Source organism: Peromyscus maniculatus, chromosome 7 (assembly GCF_049852395.1).
Source record: "Peromyscus maniculatus bairdii isolate BWxNUB_F1_BW_parent chromosome 7, HU_Pman_BW_mat_3.1, whole genome shotgun sequence".
Lineage (NCBI taxonomy): Eukaryota > Metazoa > Chordata > Mammalia > Rodentia > Cricetidae > Peromyscus > Peromyscus maniculatus.
In genome coordinates, this window is record NC_134858.1 from 103,586,127 (window position 1) to 103,602,350 (window position 16,224).

The 16,224-nt window shown below is 44.3% G+C and overlaps 1 protein-coding gene across 3 annotated transcripts in view; it reads left to right on the top strand.

The window, feature by feature from the left end:
• The first annotated feature begins 236 nt into the window (after positions 1-236).
• Pik3r4 (phosphoinositide-3-kinase regulatory subunit 4) overlaps positions 237-16,224 on the top strand; it is a 54,097-nt gene continuing 38,109 nt past the window's right edge. The window contains exons 1-6 of one of the 3 annotated variants that reach the window (XM_076576974.1): positions 237-302; positions 1,668-2,441; positions 6,890-7,023; positions 9,439-10,021; positions 14,264-14,398; positions 15,830-16,051. In XM_076576974.1, the coding sequence (XP_076433089.1) occupies positions 1,709-2,441; positions 6,890-7,023; positions 9,439-10,021; positions 14,264-14,398; positions 15,830-16,051 (1,807 nt within the window). In that variant the 5' untranslated portion in view covers positions 237-302; positions 1,668-1,708. Of the gene's footprint in view, positions 658-703; positions 722-1,667; positions 2,442-6,889; positions 7,024-9,438; positions 10,022-14,263; positions 14,399-15,829; positions 16,052-16,224 lie in introns of those variants that run through there. The other 2 variants (XM_076576973.1, XM_076576975.1) reach the window with 2 other exon arrangements.

Here is a 16,224-nt window from a genome sequence, read left to right on the forward strand (position 1 = left end):
ACACTTTTTAAACCGATGAACTTTATGACACATAACTTTCATCTCAATAGAGTTGAAATCCAACTTGGTTGGGGTATTAGTTTTCCTAAGTACGCGGGTAAGTTTTCTTAGAGCCAGCGGACCCGGAGTTTCATAGAGAAAAACACCTTCTGCCTGGGGCAGCGAGGCCACGCCCCTTCCCTCGTTTCCTAGCAACCAGTTTCCTACTGTACGCTCCAGCAAGCCTCCCTCCGTCACTTCCGTTCTCAACAGGAAGTGAGGTCAACCCGGCGGCTTTCCCGGGAGTTCAGCGTTCGCCTCAGGTGAAGTAGTCTTCCTGGACTGGTACTGGCACCGTTCCCGTCCAGGGCTGGTGCAAAGGCCCGGGGATCCGGGGACTCGCACACGCGCGGGCCCAGGGCGGCAGGGGAGGAGCCGGCGGCGAGGCTGCTGGGTGTCCGGAGTCCCGAGTGTGTTCGCTGTCCCAGTTGCTCACCCCCAGCTCTAGATCTTGGACATTTCCGCGCTCCTCCCCCAGCTACCTAGGTCCTGCGTTTGAAGGACGGCCCCTCACAGAAAACATTCTCCTCGCCGACTACCTCACGCCCAAGCCCCTCAGAGCTCTACCAAGACCTCCCTGGGATCTGTCAGCGACTTTTGAGTTGCCAGAGGCCTGGGGTAAATGTTTCCCTGAGTGCTAAGTCTGGGGTAGGGAGACAGTTCCTGCAAAATACGGGATTAGGTAACTTGGGGCGGTTTGCATTTTGGCTTACTTTTCTTGAATGTCTCTGGCGGGGGTTCTTCTTCAGATCAGAGGAGTTTGCCGTGGTGTAGGTGGTGGGAGGTCACACCGCGATGAGGCTGGAGGGGCCCAGGTGATGCTAATTTTGTAGGTTTTAGTCTGGCCCGCTCAGGGATTCAATGGCCCGTTTGTATCAGGTGATTCTCACTTTTAGGCGTTTAATGTATTTCTTACCCACAAGTAAGCTGTAGTTTTCTTAGACGAGGACTGAGTCATACAGTACTTTTGGGACTTGCATCGCACCAGACACCGTACTGAACACAGTAAAGGTGCAGTCATACTTTAAAACCTGAGTATCAGTGAATCCGTGTTCACATCGTTAGCTTGACGTTGAAGGGGTCACACTGGGCATGGTCGGATACCAGCACTTGGGAGGTGGAGGCAGGAAGTCACTCTCGGCTCTGGAGGGGGTTTCATACCTAGCCCCGGCTTTGCAAGACCTTATCACAGAACAGAAAATAAAAACTTTGAAGGCATCTGTTTAAACATAGTTCAAGGCGGGTGGTGGTTGGCACACGCCTTTAATCCCAGCACTTGGGAGTCAGAGGCTGCCGGACCTCGTGACCAACCTGGTCTGCCAGGGCTACACAGTGAAACCCTGGCTCAAAAAAAACCAAACCAAACAAACAAAAACCCAGAACAAAACATAGTTCAGCTTCTGGAAAAGATGGCACGAAATAGCACCACCTTTTTAGATAAAAATAGTAAAATCTATTTATATAGTTTACTGAATTTGAGACTGCTCTGGGATGCCCTTTCATACCCTCAGGAGAAAACAGTGCACCTATCTTTTAGGAAAAGGCCAAATAATGGCAAGTCCATTGCCTCCTTGTTTTTCCCCTTTTTAATATTCATTGTCTCCCCCCTTTCCTACCCTTTTAAATAGGTATTGCATCTTAACTTGCTGACCCAGAGGTGCTGGTCATTATGGGAAATCAACTTGCTGGCATTGCTCCTTCCCAGATTCTCTCTGTAGAGAGTTATTTCTCGGATATCCATGACTTTGAATATGATAAGAGCCTGGGAAGTACTCGGTTTTTTAAAGTTGCTCGAGCGAAGCACCGGGAAGGCCTGGTGGTTGTGAAGGTCTTTGCAATTCAAGACCCCACGTTGCCTTTAACTAGTTATAAACAAGAGCTGGAGGAACTGAAAATCAGGCTTCATTCTGCACAGAACTGCCTACCTTTCCAGAAAGCAGCGGAGAAAGCATCCGAGAAAGCAGCCATGCTGTTCAGGCAGTATGTGAGAGACAACCTCTATGATCGCATCAGTACCCGTCCGTTCTTAAACAACATCGAGAAGCGCTGGATCGCCTTCCAGATCCTGACAGCTGTGGACCAAGCGCACAAATCTGGAGTCCGACATGGGGACATCAAGACCGAGAACGTGATGGTCACCAGTTGGAACTGGGTGCTTCTAACTGATTTTGCCAGTTTTAAGCCGACTTATCTTCCAGAGGACAATCCTGCAGATTTCAACTATTTCTTTGACACGTCACGCAGGAGGACTTGCTATATTGCTCCTGAACGTTTCGTGGATGGTGGTATGTTTGCCACCGAGCTGGAGTATATGAGAGATCCCTCCACTCCACTGGTAGATCTAAATAGCAATCAGAGAACTCGGGGAGAGTTGAAGAGAGCCATGGACATCTTTTCAGCAGGTATTTGCATATTTTAACTGTCCAATGTAGACGCGTAGCTTTTTGTAAGTTGCCAGATTTTCAAACATTCCTGAGTCTGCCTTCGTGTACTGTTTTCAGATAGATACACAATTTCCCCATTGGCCATACTTAAGTGACCAGAAAATGCAAAGTGCTTTTCATTCATGTAAACATTCAAAACACACTTTCCCATGCTGGTGACATGAAAGGATGCTCCATGACTGTTTTAAGATGGAGAGAAAGTCCATCTCACCCTGGGTTTGCTATGGTGGTAATGCGCATAAGATACTGTTACAGAAACTCGTGTTAAATGAATGGGTGTGACAGGGAGGGAGGCAGTGTCAGAGAGGTCTCGGTTAGAGTGGTGGGATTCAAGCTGAGGCCTCTGGAGTGACTGGGAGTTAGCTTTGGTATTTGTTTCACGCCGTGTGTGATGCTCCTACCAGGCATCTGTGTGACATTGGTGTTTATAGCTGTGCATTTACTCAGAGGACTAGTTGAGTCCCTCAGAGGTTTTTGGGTTTTTTTGTCTGTGTATATTCATGTGTGTGCAGGTGCGTGTATATGTATGTAAGTACGTATGCAAGCACACGCACACACGCGCACACACACACACACACACACACACACACACACACACACACACTGGACAGTGCCTGAGGAAGCACACCCAGGGTTGTCTGTGGCTTCCACACCGTGGTAAGTTCCCTGCCAACTCTTAATTATTTTTGAGGCAGGATCTCTCTCTGGGCAGGGAGCTTACCATGTAGGCTTCACTGGTCAGTGGACCCCAGAGATCTTTTCTGTGTCTGTGTCTTCAGCTCTGGAATTACAGGCATGTACCACCCTACCCAGGTTTTTTAATGTGGGTTCTAGGATTTTAATTCAGGGCCTGATACTTGCAAAGCAAGTGACTTTCTGACTGAGCTATTCCCTAGGTCCGCATGAGTGTTTTTTTTTTTCTATCCCGAGACAGAATTTCTGTGTGTAGCCCTGGCTGTCCTGGATCTCGCTCTGTAGCCCAGGCTGGCCTGGAACTCAGAGATCCGCCTGCCTCAGCCTTCCGAGCGCTGGGATTAAAGACTGGGCCGCCACCGCCCGGCTAGTTTTGTTTTTTTAAAGAAGTTTTGTAACTCTTTAATACTTATCAGATCACATCTTAATCGATTGCAGATTTTGAACCAGGTGACAGGATCACAGATCACCATGGTGTGGAGCTTGTTTGGGGACTCCTCATTGTCTTTTCTGGACTAATGTTCGTAACTATGGTAGGGAACATTGCTCACTTATTCCTTGGACCCGACAGCTTTGCTGCCGTCGGTGCGCACATCTGGAGTTCCCAGGTCCTTCACGGCATAGCTCTGGGTTTCTCCGAGTGGCGGGGGGAACACACTTCTCGAAGCCCACTCCTCAGATGCACTTAGGAGTTGACAGTAGACCCTGGGGTGATGGCAGAGTGGCCCTTTCTTGTTTGCAGGAGCCATCCTGCCAGGCCTGAGTCAGGAAGGGTCTCTGTCAAGTTTTGTTTGTGTGTAATCCCGGAGAACTTTGTAATTTCCTTTTGATTTTCCTCCCAACACTGGGAACGGACACAGGCTCCCACTTCACGTAGTCAAGCACAGCATCTCTGAGCTACATCTGCAGCACTTTTCACTTTATTTTACACAGGAGCTGGCTAAGTTCTCCAGCTGGTCTTTAACTTTCTTCTCCCAATCGGCCCTCCATGTAGCTGGGATTACATGTGTGGCCTTCCATGTAGCTGGGTTACATGTGTGGCCTTCCATGTAGCTGGGATTACATGTGTGGCCCTCCATGTAGCTGGGATTACAGGTGTGGCCCTCCATGTAGCTAAGATTACAGGTGTGGCCCTCCATGTAGCTGGGATTACATGTGTGGCCCTCCATGTAGCTGGGTTACATGTGTGGTCCTCCATGTAGCTGGATTACAGGTGTGGCCCTCCATGTAGCTGTAATTACAGGTGTGGCCCTCCATGTAGCTGGATTACAGGTGTGGCCCTCCATGTAGCTGTAATTACAAGTGTGGCCCTCCATGTAGCTGGGTTACAGGTGTGGCCCTCCATGTAGCTGGATTACAGGTGTGGCCCTCCATGTAGCTGTAATTACAAGTGTGGCCCTCCATGTAGCTGGGTTACAGGTGTGGCCCTCCATGTAGCTGGATTACAGGTGTGGCCCTCCATGTAGCTGGGATTACAGGTGTGGCCTTCCATGTAGCTGTAATTACAGGTGTGGCCTTCCATGTAGCTGGGATTACAGGTGTGGTCCTCAGTGTAGCTGGGATTGCAGGTGTGGCCCTCCATGTAGCTGGGATTACAGGTGTGGCACTTCATGTAGCTGGGATTACATGTGTGGCCCTCCATGTAGCTGGGTTACAGGTGTGGCCTTCCATGTAGCTGGGATCACAGGAATGCACCAATACTCTCACCTCTCCTAAATTCCCTTGATCCACTAATTATTTAGGAGTTGTCTTGTCTGCTTTTCTATTGCTGAGATAAAACACCCTGCTCAAGTCAATTTAAAAAAGACAGTGTTAAATTGGCTTTCGGTTTCATGGGGTTAGAGTATGTACACATGTCTCCATGTGTTGGTTTCTTTTCTTGTGAGTGAAGCTTCCTGGATTCAGTCAAAGAGATTTAATTCTGATTACTTCCCAGAGACCTCAGCTCTGACACCATTGCCAGAGTAAGGTTTCTCCATAATCCCTCACAGTGGGGCTTTGATTTCAAGACAGGAAGCCTTGGAGTACACTGGCACTTTGTCTAAACCATAGTGGTGAGGGTCATTTTGGGGTTTAGCTAAGGTGGTCTAGAGAGTGTACATTCTGTAGGCTCCTGAGAATTTGCATTCTGCTGTCATGGGTAGGATGGCATACTGATGTTTGTTAGAGCTACTTGGTTACAGCGTTGTTCAGATCTCCTATTTCCTGCTTACATATGATGAATTAAATATTCTCAAATTACATTTATTTATTTTTCTGGAAACACAGTGCAAGAGAACCTGCAAGGGAATGTAGTGTGCAAGTACTCACACACCTTGGTTTGTGTTTGGAGGTCAGATAGCTTGTGGGAATGGGTCCCTCTTTTCACCATGTGGGACTTGGCAAGTGCCTTTATACACTGAGCCATCTTACTGGCCTTGGCACTTGATATATATACATATATATATATTTTTTTTTTCTTAAAAATAGCTGTTGCTGGAAACCCTTTATTCTGAAATTGACATTGTATAAATAGGAATTAACAAATTTACTGAATGTTTATTATGTATCAGAATTATGTTAGGTTTTTCAGTGGACAAAAATTAGGAAAAACATCCTATGGAGTTTGCATTCTAATGGGCACAGAGATAATAAACAGGCAACTTAAAATGGTCTACCAGTGGGTACTATGGGGAAAATACTAGTGAAATACTAGAAATGCTAGTATTTTCACTAGAAAAAATACTAGTGAAAGAAAAAAGAGTATGGAATATGGAGGAGCTGTAGTGGCTCTTACGATCTCTTTTCGTTTTGCTTTTTTTTTTTTTTTTTCTGAGACAGGGTCTCTGTGTAACCCTGACTGACTTAGAACTAACTCAACTTTGTAGATCAGGCTGGCCTTGCACTCACAGAGATCCATCTGCCTCTGCCTTTCAAGTGCTGGGACCAAGGGCATGCATACGCCACTACACCCAGTGGCCCATGCCATCTTAAACAGATAATTAAGAAAGGATTTCCTGCTGGCTGACAATGCTTTGAAGGAGGTGGAGGTCTGCAATCCACCAGGACTCAGGGCCCAGCAGGTACAAGGCTGTAAGATAGTTTGTTAAGGGTCTATAAGACTTGGTAAATGCATGTCATAGAATGACTCAATAAAATTGCTGTGTACACAAAAACAAAATTGCTTTGTGCTTTTGAGAATGTTAGGTACTTAAAAAATTTTTGCAAAATGGTTGAATTATTTCCCCTTTCTTCTAGTTTACATTTTTAAACACTTGGTCTCTGTTTGTAATATTTAGCACTACAGATGAAATTTGTTCAGGGGTTTTGTTGTCTTCCTTTCTAGGAGGGGAGCTTGGTGAAGGCAGGGTTTTTCCGCCCCGTGTTAGCCGTGCCTCTTCTAGGCAGCACCTACTGCTTGTTTAGTGATGGACAGACCCCTAGATAGTGCTTAGCAGTTCTTCCGCGCTTAGTGCTATACTCTTGTACGAAAGGGTTTCTTGTGGCTTTTAAACTCCCTATTTGCATATATGTTTTTTTTTAAGGAGAAAAAGTGAACGATTGTCATTATGCTTATACCCTGATGATCAAACCATTAGACGTGGCCTGTATAGTGCATTATACTTTTAGATTCAGTTAACTTTGCATTTTGAGTGTTCTGATTTTTCTGAATTCTGATCTGTATTAAATGATCTCTTCATCTCATTCTAATGGAATTCTGTCTGATTTTCCAGGTTGTGTGATAGCGGAGCTTTTCACGGAAGGTGTACCATTGTTTGACCTCTCTCAACTGTTGGCATATAGAAATGGACATTTTTTCCCTGAGCAAGTGCTAAATAAGATTGAAGATCGCAGTATCAGAGAATTGGTAACTATGTTACAAATATCTGCCATACAGTTTTAATGGGAATATGTCCTAGGTGGCCTGCAACTCGCTGTGTTAGCTCACTCAGGGCAGGCCTCCTGCCGTAGCCTCCAGAGTGCTGGGATGACAGCCATGAGCCACATACCCAGTCCCTCCTCCACAACAAATTTGGAACAAAACCTAGTACTGATTAAACATGCCTTTGATACCTTATTTAGAAAGAAATGTACTGTTTTCCCCCCTTGGGCTAAAAGCACATTTGACATTTCAAAAAAGAAAAGGAAAAAAAGACAGAAATGTGAATCCATTATCTGTTGTTCCATGATAATCTTGCCTGCTTTGGGCAGATTTGGAGGTGGGCGGGGCCTTCTGAGATAGAGCTTGCTGGTGAGGAATGAAGAAGACAAATGTCCACAGTGCAGAGTGGGCATCCGCCTGGGCAGAGCACAGTAGCGGGCCTCTTCCCGTGGAGGCAGATGTGGGCCGCCCTGGAAGGGGAGCTTGGGAGCTACAGTCACTTGGTTATGGTAGCACAGGCCGAGGAATTGTGTGCACGGCCATCTGGTCGGATGTCTGGATCACTGTTTGAGGCGTCTTATAAAGTAACTGACACTGTGATAGTGAGTCTGGTCGTGTAAAGGCTACGGTAACGTCAGAATACCCTGCAGAATTCTAAGTGGGGAAACATGCAGTCTGGTGGCACCCGCCTGCAGTCCCAGCTACTTAGGAGGCTGTGGAAAGGGAACTGTCTGAGGGTACAGACTGTTTAAGGCCAGTTTAGTGAATTCAGCAGATCCCTACCTGAAAATCAATAAAGCTCAGGAGGTGCTGGGCTGTAGCTCAGGGGTCAGCACTGGCCTGGAATGTGTTTGCTGGAGGAGGCTGAAGAGGGGGTGGTGGTAAGGCAGCCTGGACTTCAGGAAAACTGTCTCAAGAGCAAAGTAAAAAGGGAAATACTGGAAACAAGATGCTCGAGAGGACGCCAGTGTAGCTCGTGGTAAGAAGCACACCTCCTGCTCCCCCTTGTAGCTGCCACTTGCCTGGTCATTTAACTGAGAAGCTTCATGTCTTTGGAAAATCAATTTGTTTATTAATCTTCAAGGCATTAATGCAAATGTAAAAGTAATTCTTAGATCATTTCCCACATCGTATACTTGATCCCCCTAAGTTCAGTACTGGTTTCTAGATTAGAATCCAAAAAGAAAGCCAAAATTGCAGATAACATTTTTATGATATTTTATGTATTTGACTAGTAGAAACATTGAACCATTTTTTTTATATATTTAATTAATCTATGTTCTTATATCAGGTATATTATTATTTCTAGTGTTCACATTTTCTCACATTTTTAAGTATTTTTTTTTCTTTTTCAGAGTGTGTGTGCATGCCTGTGCATATGAGTGCAGAGTTCAGAGATGTTAAATCCCCTGGATCTGGAGTTATGAATGGTTGTGAGCCGCTTGATGTGGGTGCTGGGAGTTGAGCAAGTGCTCTTAGATGCTGAGCCATCTCCCACCCTAGTGTTTTATATCTTTGAAGTGCTGGGACTAACACAGGACCTCACACAGCGACGATGGTGCTCTCTCCTTGAGCTACATGACCAGCCCTTTGATTCTCCTCTGGACCAACTGCACTTAAACCACATGCTAATCTTTTGGATTTGTGGTAGTATAGTTTAAAGCAGAACTCTTAATTGCGGCTCTGAAATGATCTCAGGTGTCCTATAATTTCTTGCAGATTCATGTTGTTTTGTGTGTGCAACTGTGCCTGTTTGTTTTTCTCTGAAGGTTTGTTGCTTTTTTAATCACAAATATCAAACAGGGTGTGACCTCTTACATACCAGACTGTCTGTGCACATTAGTATGTAACGTCCTGTTGCCTTCTGGGATGATGAGAGACACAATTAGTTTGTGGTTCTAAAGAGAAAGGATAGCTGGAGATGGTGGTACATGCCTTTGATCCCAGGACTCAGGAGAGGCCGAGGTAGTGGATCTCTGGTCCTGATCAACCTGGTCTCCATAGTGAGTTCCAGGCCAGCCAGAGCTACATGTTCATATACTGTTTAGAAAGAAAAAAAAAAGAATGGTTGAACAAAGAGAATAATTAGAATTACTTTAGGAATCCTTTAAATCACATGTAATTGCTCTTTTAATTGTGTGTGTGTGTGTGTGTGTGTGTGTGTGTGTGTGTGTATGTGTATGTGTATGTGTATGTGTGTGTGTATAGGATCTGCTGTAGTCCAAGTTGGCCTTGAACTTGTTACCATAGTTCAGGAGGCCTGTCTTGAACTCATCATATATCCCAGGATGGTGGCTTTGCCCAAGCCTCGGGAGTGCTGGTGTTACAGGTGTGAGCCACCCCATCTCGCTTTCATTTCATGCTCTAAAATGCACCCTTTTCTCTTTCTCTTTCACACAGGTAACTCAGATGATCCATCGTGAACCAGAAAAGCGTTTGGAGGCTGAGGATTACTTGAAGCAGCAGCGTGGCAATGCTTTCCCTGAGATATTTTACACTTTCCTTCAGCCTTACATGGCTCAGTTTGCCAAGGAAACTTTCCTCTCTGCAGATGAGCGGATTTTGGTTATACGGAAGGATTTGGGCAACATTATTCACAATCTTTGTGGACACGATTTGCCAGAAAAAGCAGAAGGGGAACCGAAGGAAAGTGGACTGGTTGTCCTGGTGTCTGTCATCACATCCTGCCTGCAGACGCTGAAGTCCTGTGACTCCAAACTGGCTGCCTTGGAGCTCATTCTCCATTTGGCCCCGAAGCTGAGCGTAGAGATCCTTCTGGACCGCATTACTCCGTACTTGTTGCATTTCAGCAATGACTCTGTTCCCAGAGTGAGGGCAGAGGCCCTGAGGACGCTCACCAAAGTTCTCGCCCTTGTCAAAGAGGTTCCTCGTAATGATGTCAATATCTATCCAGAGTACATTCTCCCAGGCATAGCTCACCTGGCCCAAGACGATGCCACTATCGTCAGACTGGCCTATGCTGGTAAGAGTTCATTGTCCTAATTACAGCCTTGCACATGTTTTTCAAGTACTGACTGTCATACCTCTTGATTTTTTGCTCTCTTTGGGAATTCCTTGTGTGAATTTTGGTCTTAAATTATGAATATGTATATCCATGTACATATTAATATTTATAGCTGATCTGTTCCTTGGGTATATTTTTGCATTTAAAATGATTAGAATTATCAAATGAAGAAGTGTACCATGTGGACTCTCACAGTTTGACCTGGAATAGTACATTTAGCTGGAGGAAGGCTCATGTTTACAAGTACCTGCTTCTGATTTAGAGTTGCAGCCTTTTCAAGGTTTCCCTGATCACACACTCTTATTTCAGGGCAGGACATTCTGTGGCTGTTGAGAAAGACCGTGCGTGATGTTGAAGGAAGGTTCTGAGTTAAGTCCCCATTCCCCTTCCTTTAGCGCTCAGAGTGTGTGACATCTTGATGAGATGGGTCTGCCATGCTCACCTACTTGCTCTGCTTAGAATGCTCCCGCACAAAGCCTAACAGTAGAGACTCACGTTTTTAGCTCTTCGGACTAATTCTGAATGCTTACTTCACCATGGGGAATATCACTGAGACATTTACATAATCCATAATTTATATCTATGATCTAATGGAAAATGGACCTTCTGTTTTGAAATCTTGGTGCATAATGTATAACGCACATGTGGCGATGATATTGCCATGTTTTTGAAAGCTGTGTGCTTATTAGTTTGTTTATTTTTTGCCTGTCATTGTTAATAGAATATGTGAAAACTGGTCTTTGGGCACTTGTTTTATATCTAGGCCCAACCCCAGAGGATTGGCGGTTGTTGGGTGGTTTCAATGCATGCATTGTTCCTGATCTTTCCCGTTTGTGTTCTTGTTTGTGTATTGTGGAGGCATAATGTGAGGCCTAAAAATTCAGGGGCTCTTAAGACACATCTGAACATCTGATTTTATTATTTTGCGACAGCCTGTTTCTAATTCATTTGGAAATCAGGTAAATCCACTAACATACAAAAAACAAAGGTTTTGTTTTTTTTTTATAAAAAAGCAATGTATTCATTCTTATCTCAAGTTTATGACCCTGTTTATGGCTTAGTGTGTCTTACCTGTTCTCAGTTGTCATATAGGTAAAGTTCTGATGTGTAGGAACCATGTTAACATTAACCTCCAGTTTCTCATAGGCCTAGCATGAAAGCAATAGGTGCTGTGTATTCAAAACCCTGCTTGATGTCAGGATATTGATTGCTCAAGGTTGCTGCAAGAGTTGCTTATGAGATTTTGCGTTAGCTCTTGCAGCAGCTTTATGTAAGGTGTATTACCTTCGTTTAAAGGTTAAGAAGACTGAGTGACAGGGCTGTGATCCACCTGTTTCTGGTCTAATGTCTAGTTCCTGGAGCTGCAGGACTAGAACTTGGCCTTCAGACAGTCGTGCTTTTCTTTGGTTTCTCTGAGAGTCCGTCATAACTCAGAGTCAGAGACAGCACCTTTCAGTGAGAAAGAAATCCGCCTGAGTAGAAGCAGGAACGTTTTTTGAACTTGGTGGTTAAATATAGTTAAATTATACACAGCAGTAAGTATAGAAGTTTAAACTCCACCTTGTTTTTCTCTGCAGTATTCTTTTTCATCTCAAAAGATGCTGGCATAGACTTGTATTTTATATAAAGTGAACTTAAAAGTGTGATTTACATGGAGAATTAAACTACCTAGACTTGAAAAAGCCCAGGAAAGAGTCTTTCCCATGTCTGTGAGTTATGTATCTGTGGACTCAGCACCTGACGATTGAAAGTGTTTGAGAGAAGTCTTTATTAAAAATGTATGGGCTCTTTTGGTTATTCTCTAAACAATACAGTACAGCAACTATTTACATAGCATTGCATTAGGTGCTGTAAGGAGTTGGAAACGGAGTCTAGAGATGATTTGAAGTAAGTGGGAAGATGTGTTTAAAGTATGTAAGTGTGATGGCACTTTCTGCAAGGGACATGAGTTTCTGCAGAATAGGCCTAGAGCTTCCCCTGGCCGTGGATACCGAGGACAGTGCACAGGTAGGTACTCAGGAAGTGGATATGTTTATTTAGAGTTTGGCTTATTGTCAGATTTGCCCTAGAAATCTCCCATCTCTTGTTTGTTTGGTGTTGGGGATCAAACCCAAGGCCTTTGTGCTACCTGGTACACAAGTATTCTGCTGAGCTACACCTTAGCCTTAGTTTCTCCTTTTAGGGTATTGTGGGATAGCATCATGTTTACATAGTGTTTCTTTGTCTCTCTGTCTCTCTCTCTGTCTCTCTCTCTGTCTCTCTCTGTCTCTCTCTCTCTCTCTCTCTCTCTCTCTGTTTGGGGGTATGCATCTATGTACATGTAAGGGTAGGCGTGGATGTTGGGTATCTTTTTATCTCTCTACCTTAATTTTTGAGACAGTGTCTCACAGTTAACCTGGAACTTACCAGTTTGGCTCAGCTAGCTGGCCAGCAAGCCCTAGATCCTCCTGTCTCTCATCCGCCCAGCACTGGGATTAGAGGCCTGTGCTGCCACATCCACCTTTTCACATGGATGATGGGATCTGAGCACAGGTCATCATGCTTACATGGTGAGCACCATGGACTGAGCCATATTCCAAGCCCAAGTTTTTGTTTTATTTTGAGCAATGTTGAACCTGGCCATGGTGGGGATCTAAGATGGAGAGAAGTGCTGTACTGAATAGACTATAGTAGAGTGGCTTTGACTTTGTAGACATTACAAAGTAAGGACATGTGTAAGGCTGTGGATTTGATGTCCAGCACTTACTTTCAGTTTCAGGTGGTCATTGTATGGTGAGTGTTATTCATTGCTAAGAAAGAGTTTTGTAGCATGAATCTTAAAAGTTCTTATTAATGAAATCAAACTCGAGGCTAGTTATTGTGGTCAATTGTGGTAGATCAGAGATACAGAACAAGCCACAGCTACCTCACCTCGCCAGATCCTCAGCTGGTCTTGTTTCCTCAGACTGGAGGCTTCTGTGTCCTCATCCCAATGGCTCTCAGCTGAATTGTGCTGCTAGAAGCCTGAAAGCTTAACCAGCCAAATGCTTAACCAGTCAAATGCCTCTAGTTTCTGGTCCTCATGTCTTATATACCTTTCTGCTTTCTACCACACTCCCTGGGATTAAAGGCTTGCTTTCTGGGATTAAAGACGTGAGTCACCATGCTTGGCTGTATCCTTGAACTCATGGATTTCTGCCTCTGGAATGCTAGGATTAAAGGCGTGTGCTACCACTGCCTATTCTCTATGTTTAATATTGTGGCTGTTCTGTCTCTGACCCCAGGTAAGTTTATTAGGGTGCACAATATTTTGGGGAACACAATGCCACCACAGAGTTTAGTCTTTCCTACTTAGAGTCATAGGTGAGGCACAGAGCAGAGGGCGAGGGAGGATGCAGAAAGGGATAACTGGAAACAGGAGAATGGTGAGGAGCAGATGTAAGCGGCAGTAGGTGTGATAGTAGACATGAGGACGGGTACACGGAGTGGTGAAGAGTATCAGTCTCAGGTCGTCAGAGTAAAGACGGTCAGGACAGAAGTGTGGCCAGCAGGCTCACCCTTGTCCCCTGAGAATACCACTTGAACAGCTGTCTGACAATGGCTGATTAAGTTTAGTGATGACTTTTTAAGGTAGTCGTGACTCCTCACCTGAACAAACCGAGACTCAGGCTGTTGAAACAATAAGCTGGTAAGTGGCAGGCTTGAGGGATGAGCCCTGGTCTGTCTGATCCCAAGGCCCCATATGATGTTCCTTTGGTGCTGATGTTTCTGTTTTACTCTAATAACTAACTTGTCAGGACACCTTGAAAGGCTAGCTCTGTGGTAGGATTGAGCTTTTTGTCTTTATCTCTCATTAGAACCGAATACTCTATTTTAGACAGTTTCTGCAAATACAGAATTTTTTGATTTTTGTTTAGAGATTATCATAGATTATGAGATAGATCAATTACAGAGACTGATTAAGGGCTAACTTGCAAAATCCTGCTTTTCCTCCAGATTTTTTGAGTAATATTTAGCTGTATAAGGACTTGGGGATTCTGGGCCTAACGTGACCTGTAGTCATCAACTCTCCGGAGGCAGAAGCAGGAGGAGCTCCAGTTTAAGGCCATCTGGGGTGCATAGGACCCTGTGTCAAAAAAGTTAAAGGACTTTGGGAGGAAAAGTTGTGAGGAGCTTGAAGATGGAGATCGTGACTGTAACTGTTCTGCTGGTATTTTACAGAAAACATCGCCCTATTGGCTGAAACAGCTCTGCGCTTCCTGGAGCTAGTGCAGCTAAAAACTCTCAACATGGAGAACGACCCGGATAGTGAAGAGGTAGACGAAGCCACTCATCCAAACGGAGACTACGACACAGGTCGTGTTATTTCTCCTCTTAGAATTCCCATCATTTACACCAAGTCGCTAATGGTAACATGTAAAAGCTGGTGCTCGTTCATCTCTTGTGACGTGGAGGAGCAGCGAGTGTTAGGAGGATGGCCCCGGCACACTGTCCTTTCTGTCCTCACGCACTGTCAACTGGACACGATCCACTTGTGCTTGGAGATGCCACACTTGCTTCAGCCAGAGTCGTGTGAGCAATAAAGCCAGCCGAATTGTGTGATTCTTATTTAAAAAATGGAAGCATCATCACCAAAGAACCTAGACCCTTTCTTCTTGCATGAATAGTGTTGAGTATCCTTAGTTATGAGCTGTTTTCACTTAGTAATTGATATCTCTGGTTTATATATCAAAGTTCCCTCTTTACTATAAAGAAATACCTGATGATAAACTTCCTGAGTCCAGTGGTTTAGGTTTCTTTGTATCTAAAAAAACTTTTAACAGGTTTTGGTTTTTAGCCAAAGATTCAGAAGTAGAATTAAATCTGCTTTGTGCTGGTTTAAGTTGAGAATGATTAGAGAAATAGAGTTTATACATTCATATGCTGTGGTGTGTCATAAAGAAAATGGAGCATTTTCAGACAATGAATTTAGGTATCACAGCTTTGGAGGAGCTGACATTTCCTTTGCTGTGAGCATGTAGTTTTCCCCACCAGACATCAGCTTTTCCTGGGCAGCACTGGGCAGGGCCGCACTGCTTTTCTCCCTTCTGATCAGCTGAGGTGGCTAAGCATGTGCTCTGCAGCTAGGGAACAGGAAGAAATGGCAAGGACTGTGACCAGTGCTCTCAGATGGGGACTTTAGCAAGGGACAGGCAGACACCTAAGTGGACAGATGAGGATGAGTAGGAGGTATGGTCAGAGAGGAAGGCTGCTCAGACCATATAAAGGACTTATGATAGACATAAAATACATATGTACATATGTATATGCATATATACAAAATACATAGATACATAAAATACATATATGAAATCAACTTACTTTAAAATGTTTTCTGAAAGTTACATGCTGGACCAGTCTGGTACTTTGATGACCTTGCATGAGGTAATCTTTGGGGGAGGTAATGAGCTCTCCTTTCTGGCGCTCCTCCTCCATTTCTTCTTGAGCTCATAAACCAAGAGACATTTTGTGTGGTCGTAACTGTTCTCACAGCATCCCACCTGCTGACCTTTGAACAGTGGGAAAGCTTAGCAAATACAGGATTTGTGTGGAAGCTTCTGCCATCGTTCCATTACTCCACTAAGAAAGAAAGAAGACAGGTCTGGATGTGGGTGGGCCATACCTGTAATTTCATCACTCTGGAGGCCACATTGGAAAATTGAGACCCTGGCTCAACCAAAATGACAAAATACAAAATGTTTGGTCTACATGTGTGGGAGAAAATTGATCCTTGTTTCTGTTTTTTAGAGCTCCAAGCCTTACATGAAATGGTTCAGCAGAAAGTTGTCACTTTGTTAAGCGACCCTGAAAATATTGTGAAACAAACTTTAATGGAGAATGGAATCACACGTTTATGTGTCTTCTTCGGACGTCAGAAAGCCAATGATGTTTTGCTGTCCCACATGATCACCTTCTTAAATGATAAGAATGATTGGCACCTGCGTGGAGCTTTCTTTGACAGTATAGTTGGTATGGTTTTTTTTTAATTCATCTTTAAAATTATAAATTCCCTCTCAGATCCTTCCATTGGTTTGAAAGATAGGTGATGTAGATGTAACCAACTGTCTTATTAAATAAGAAACACAGAACCAATGTAAAAGAGAAAGCCAAGAGGTCAGAGCTCAGAGCTAAAATCTTACCCT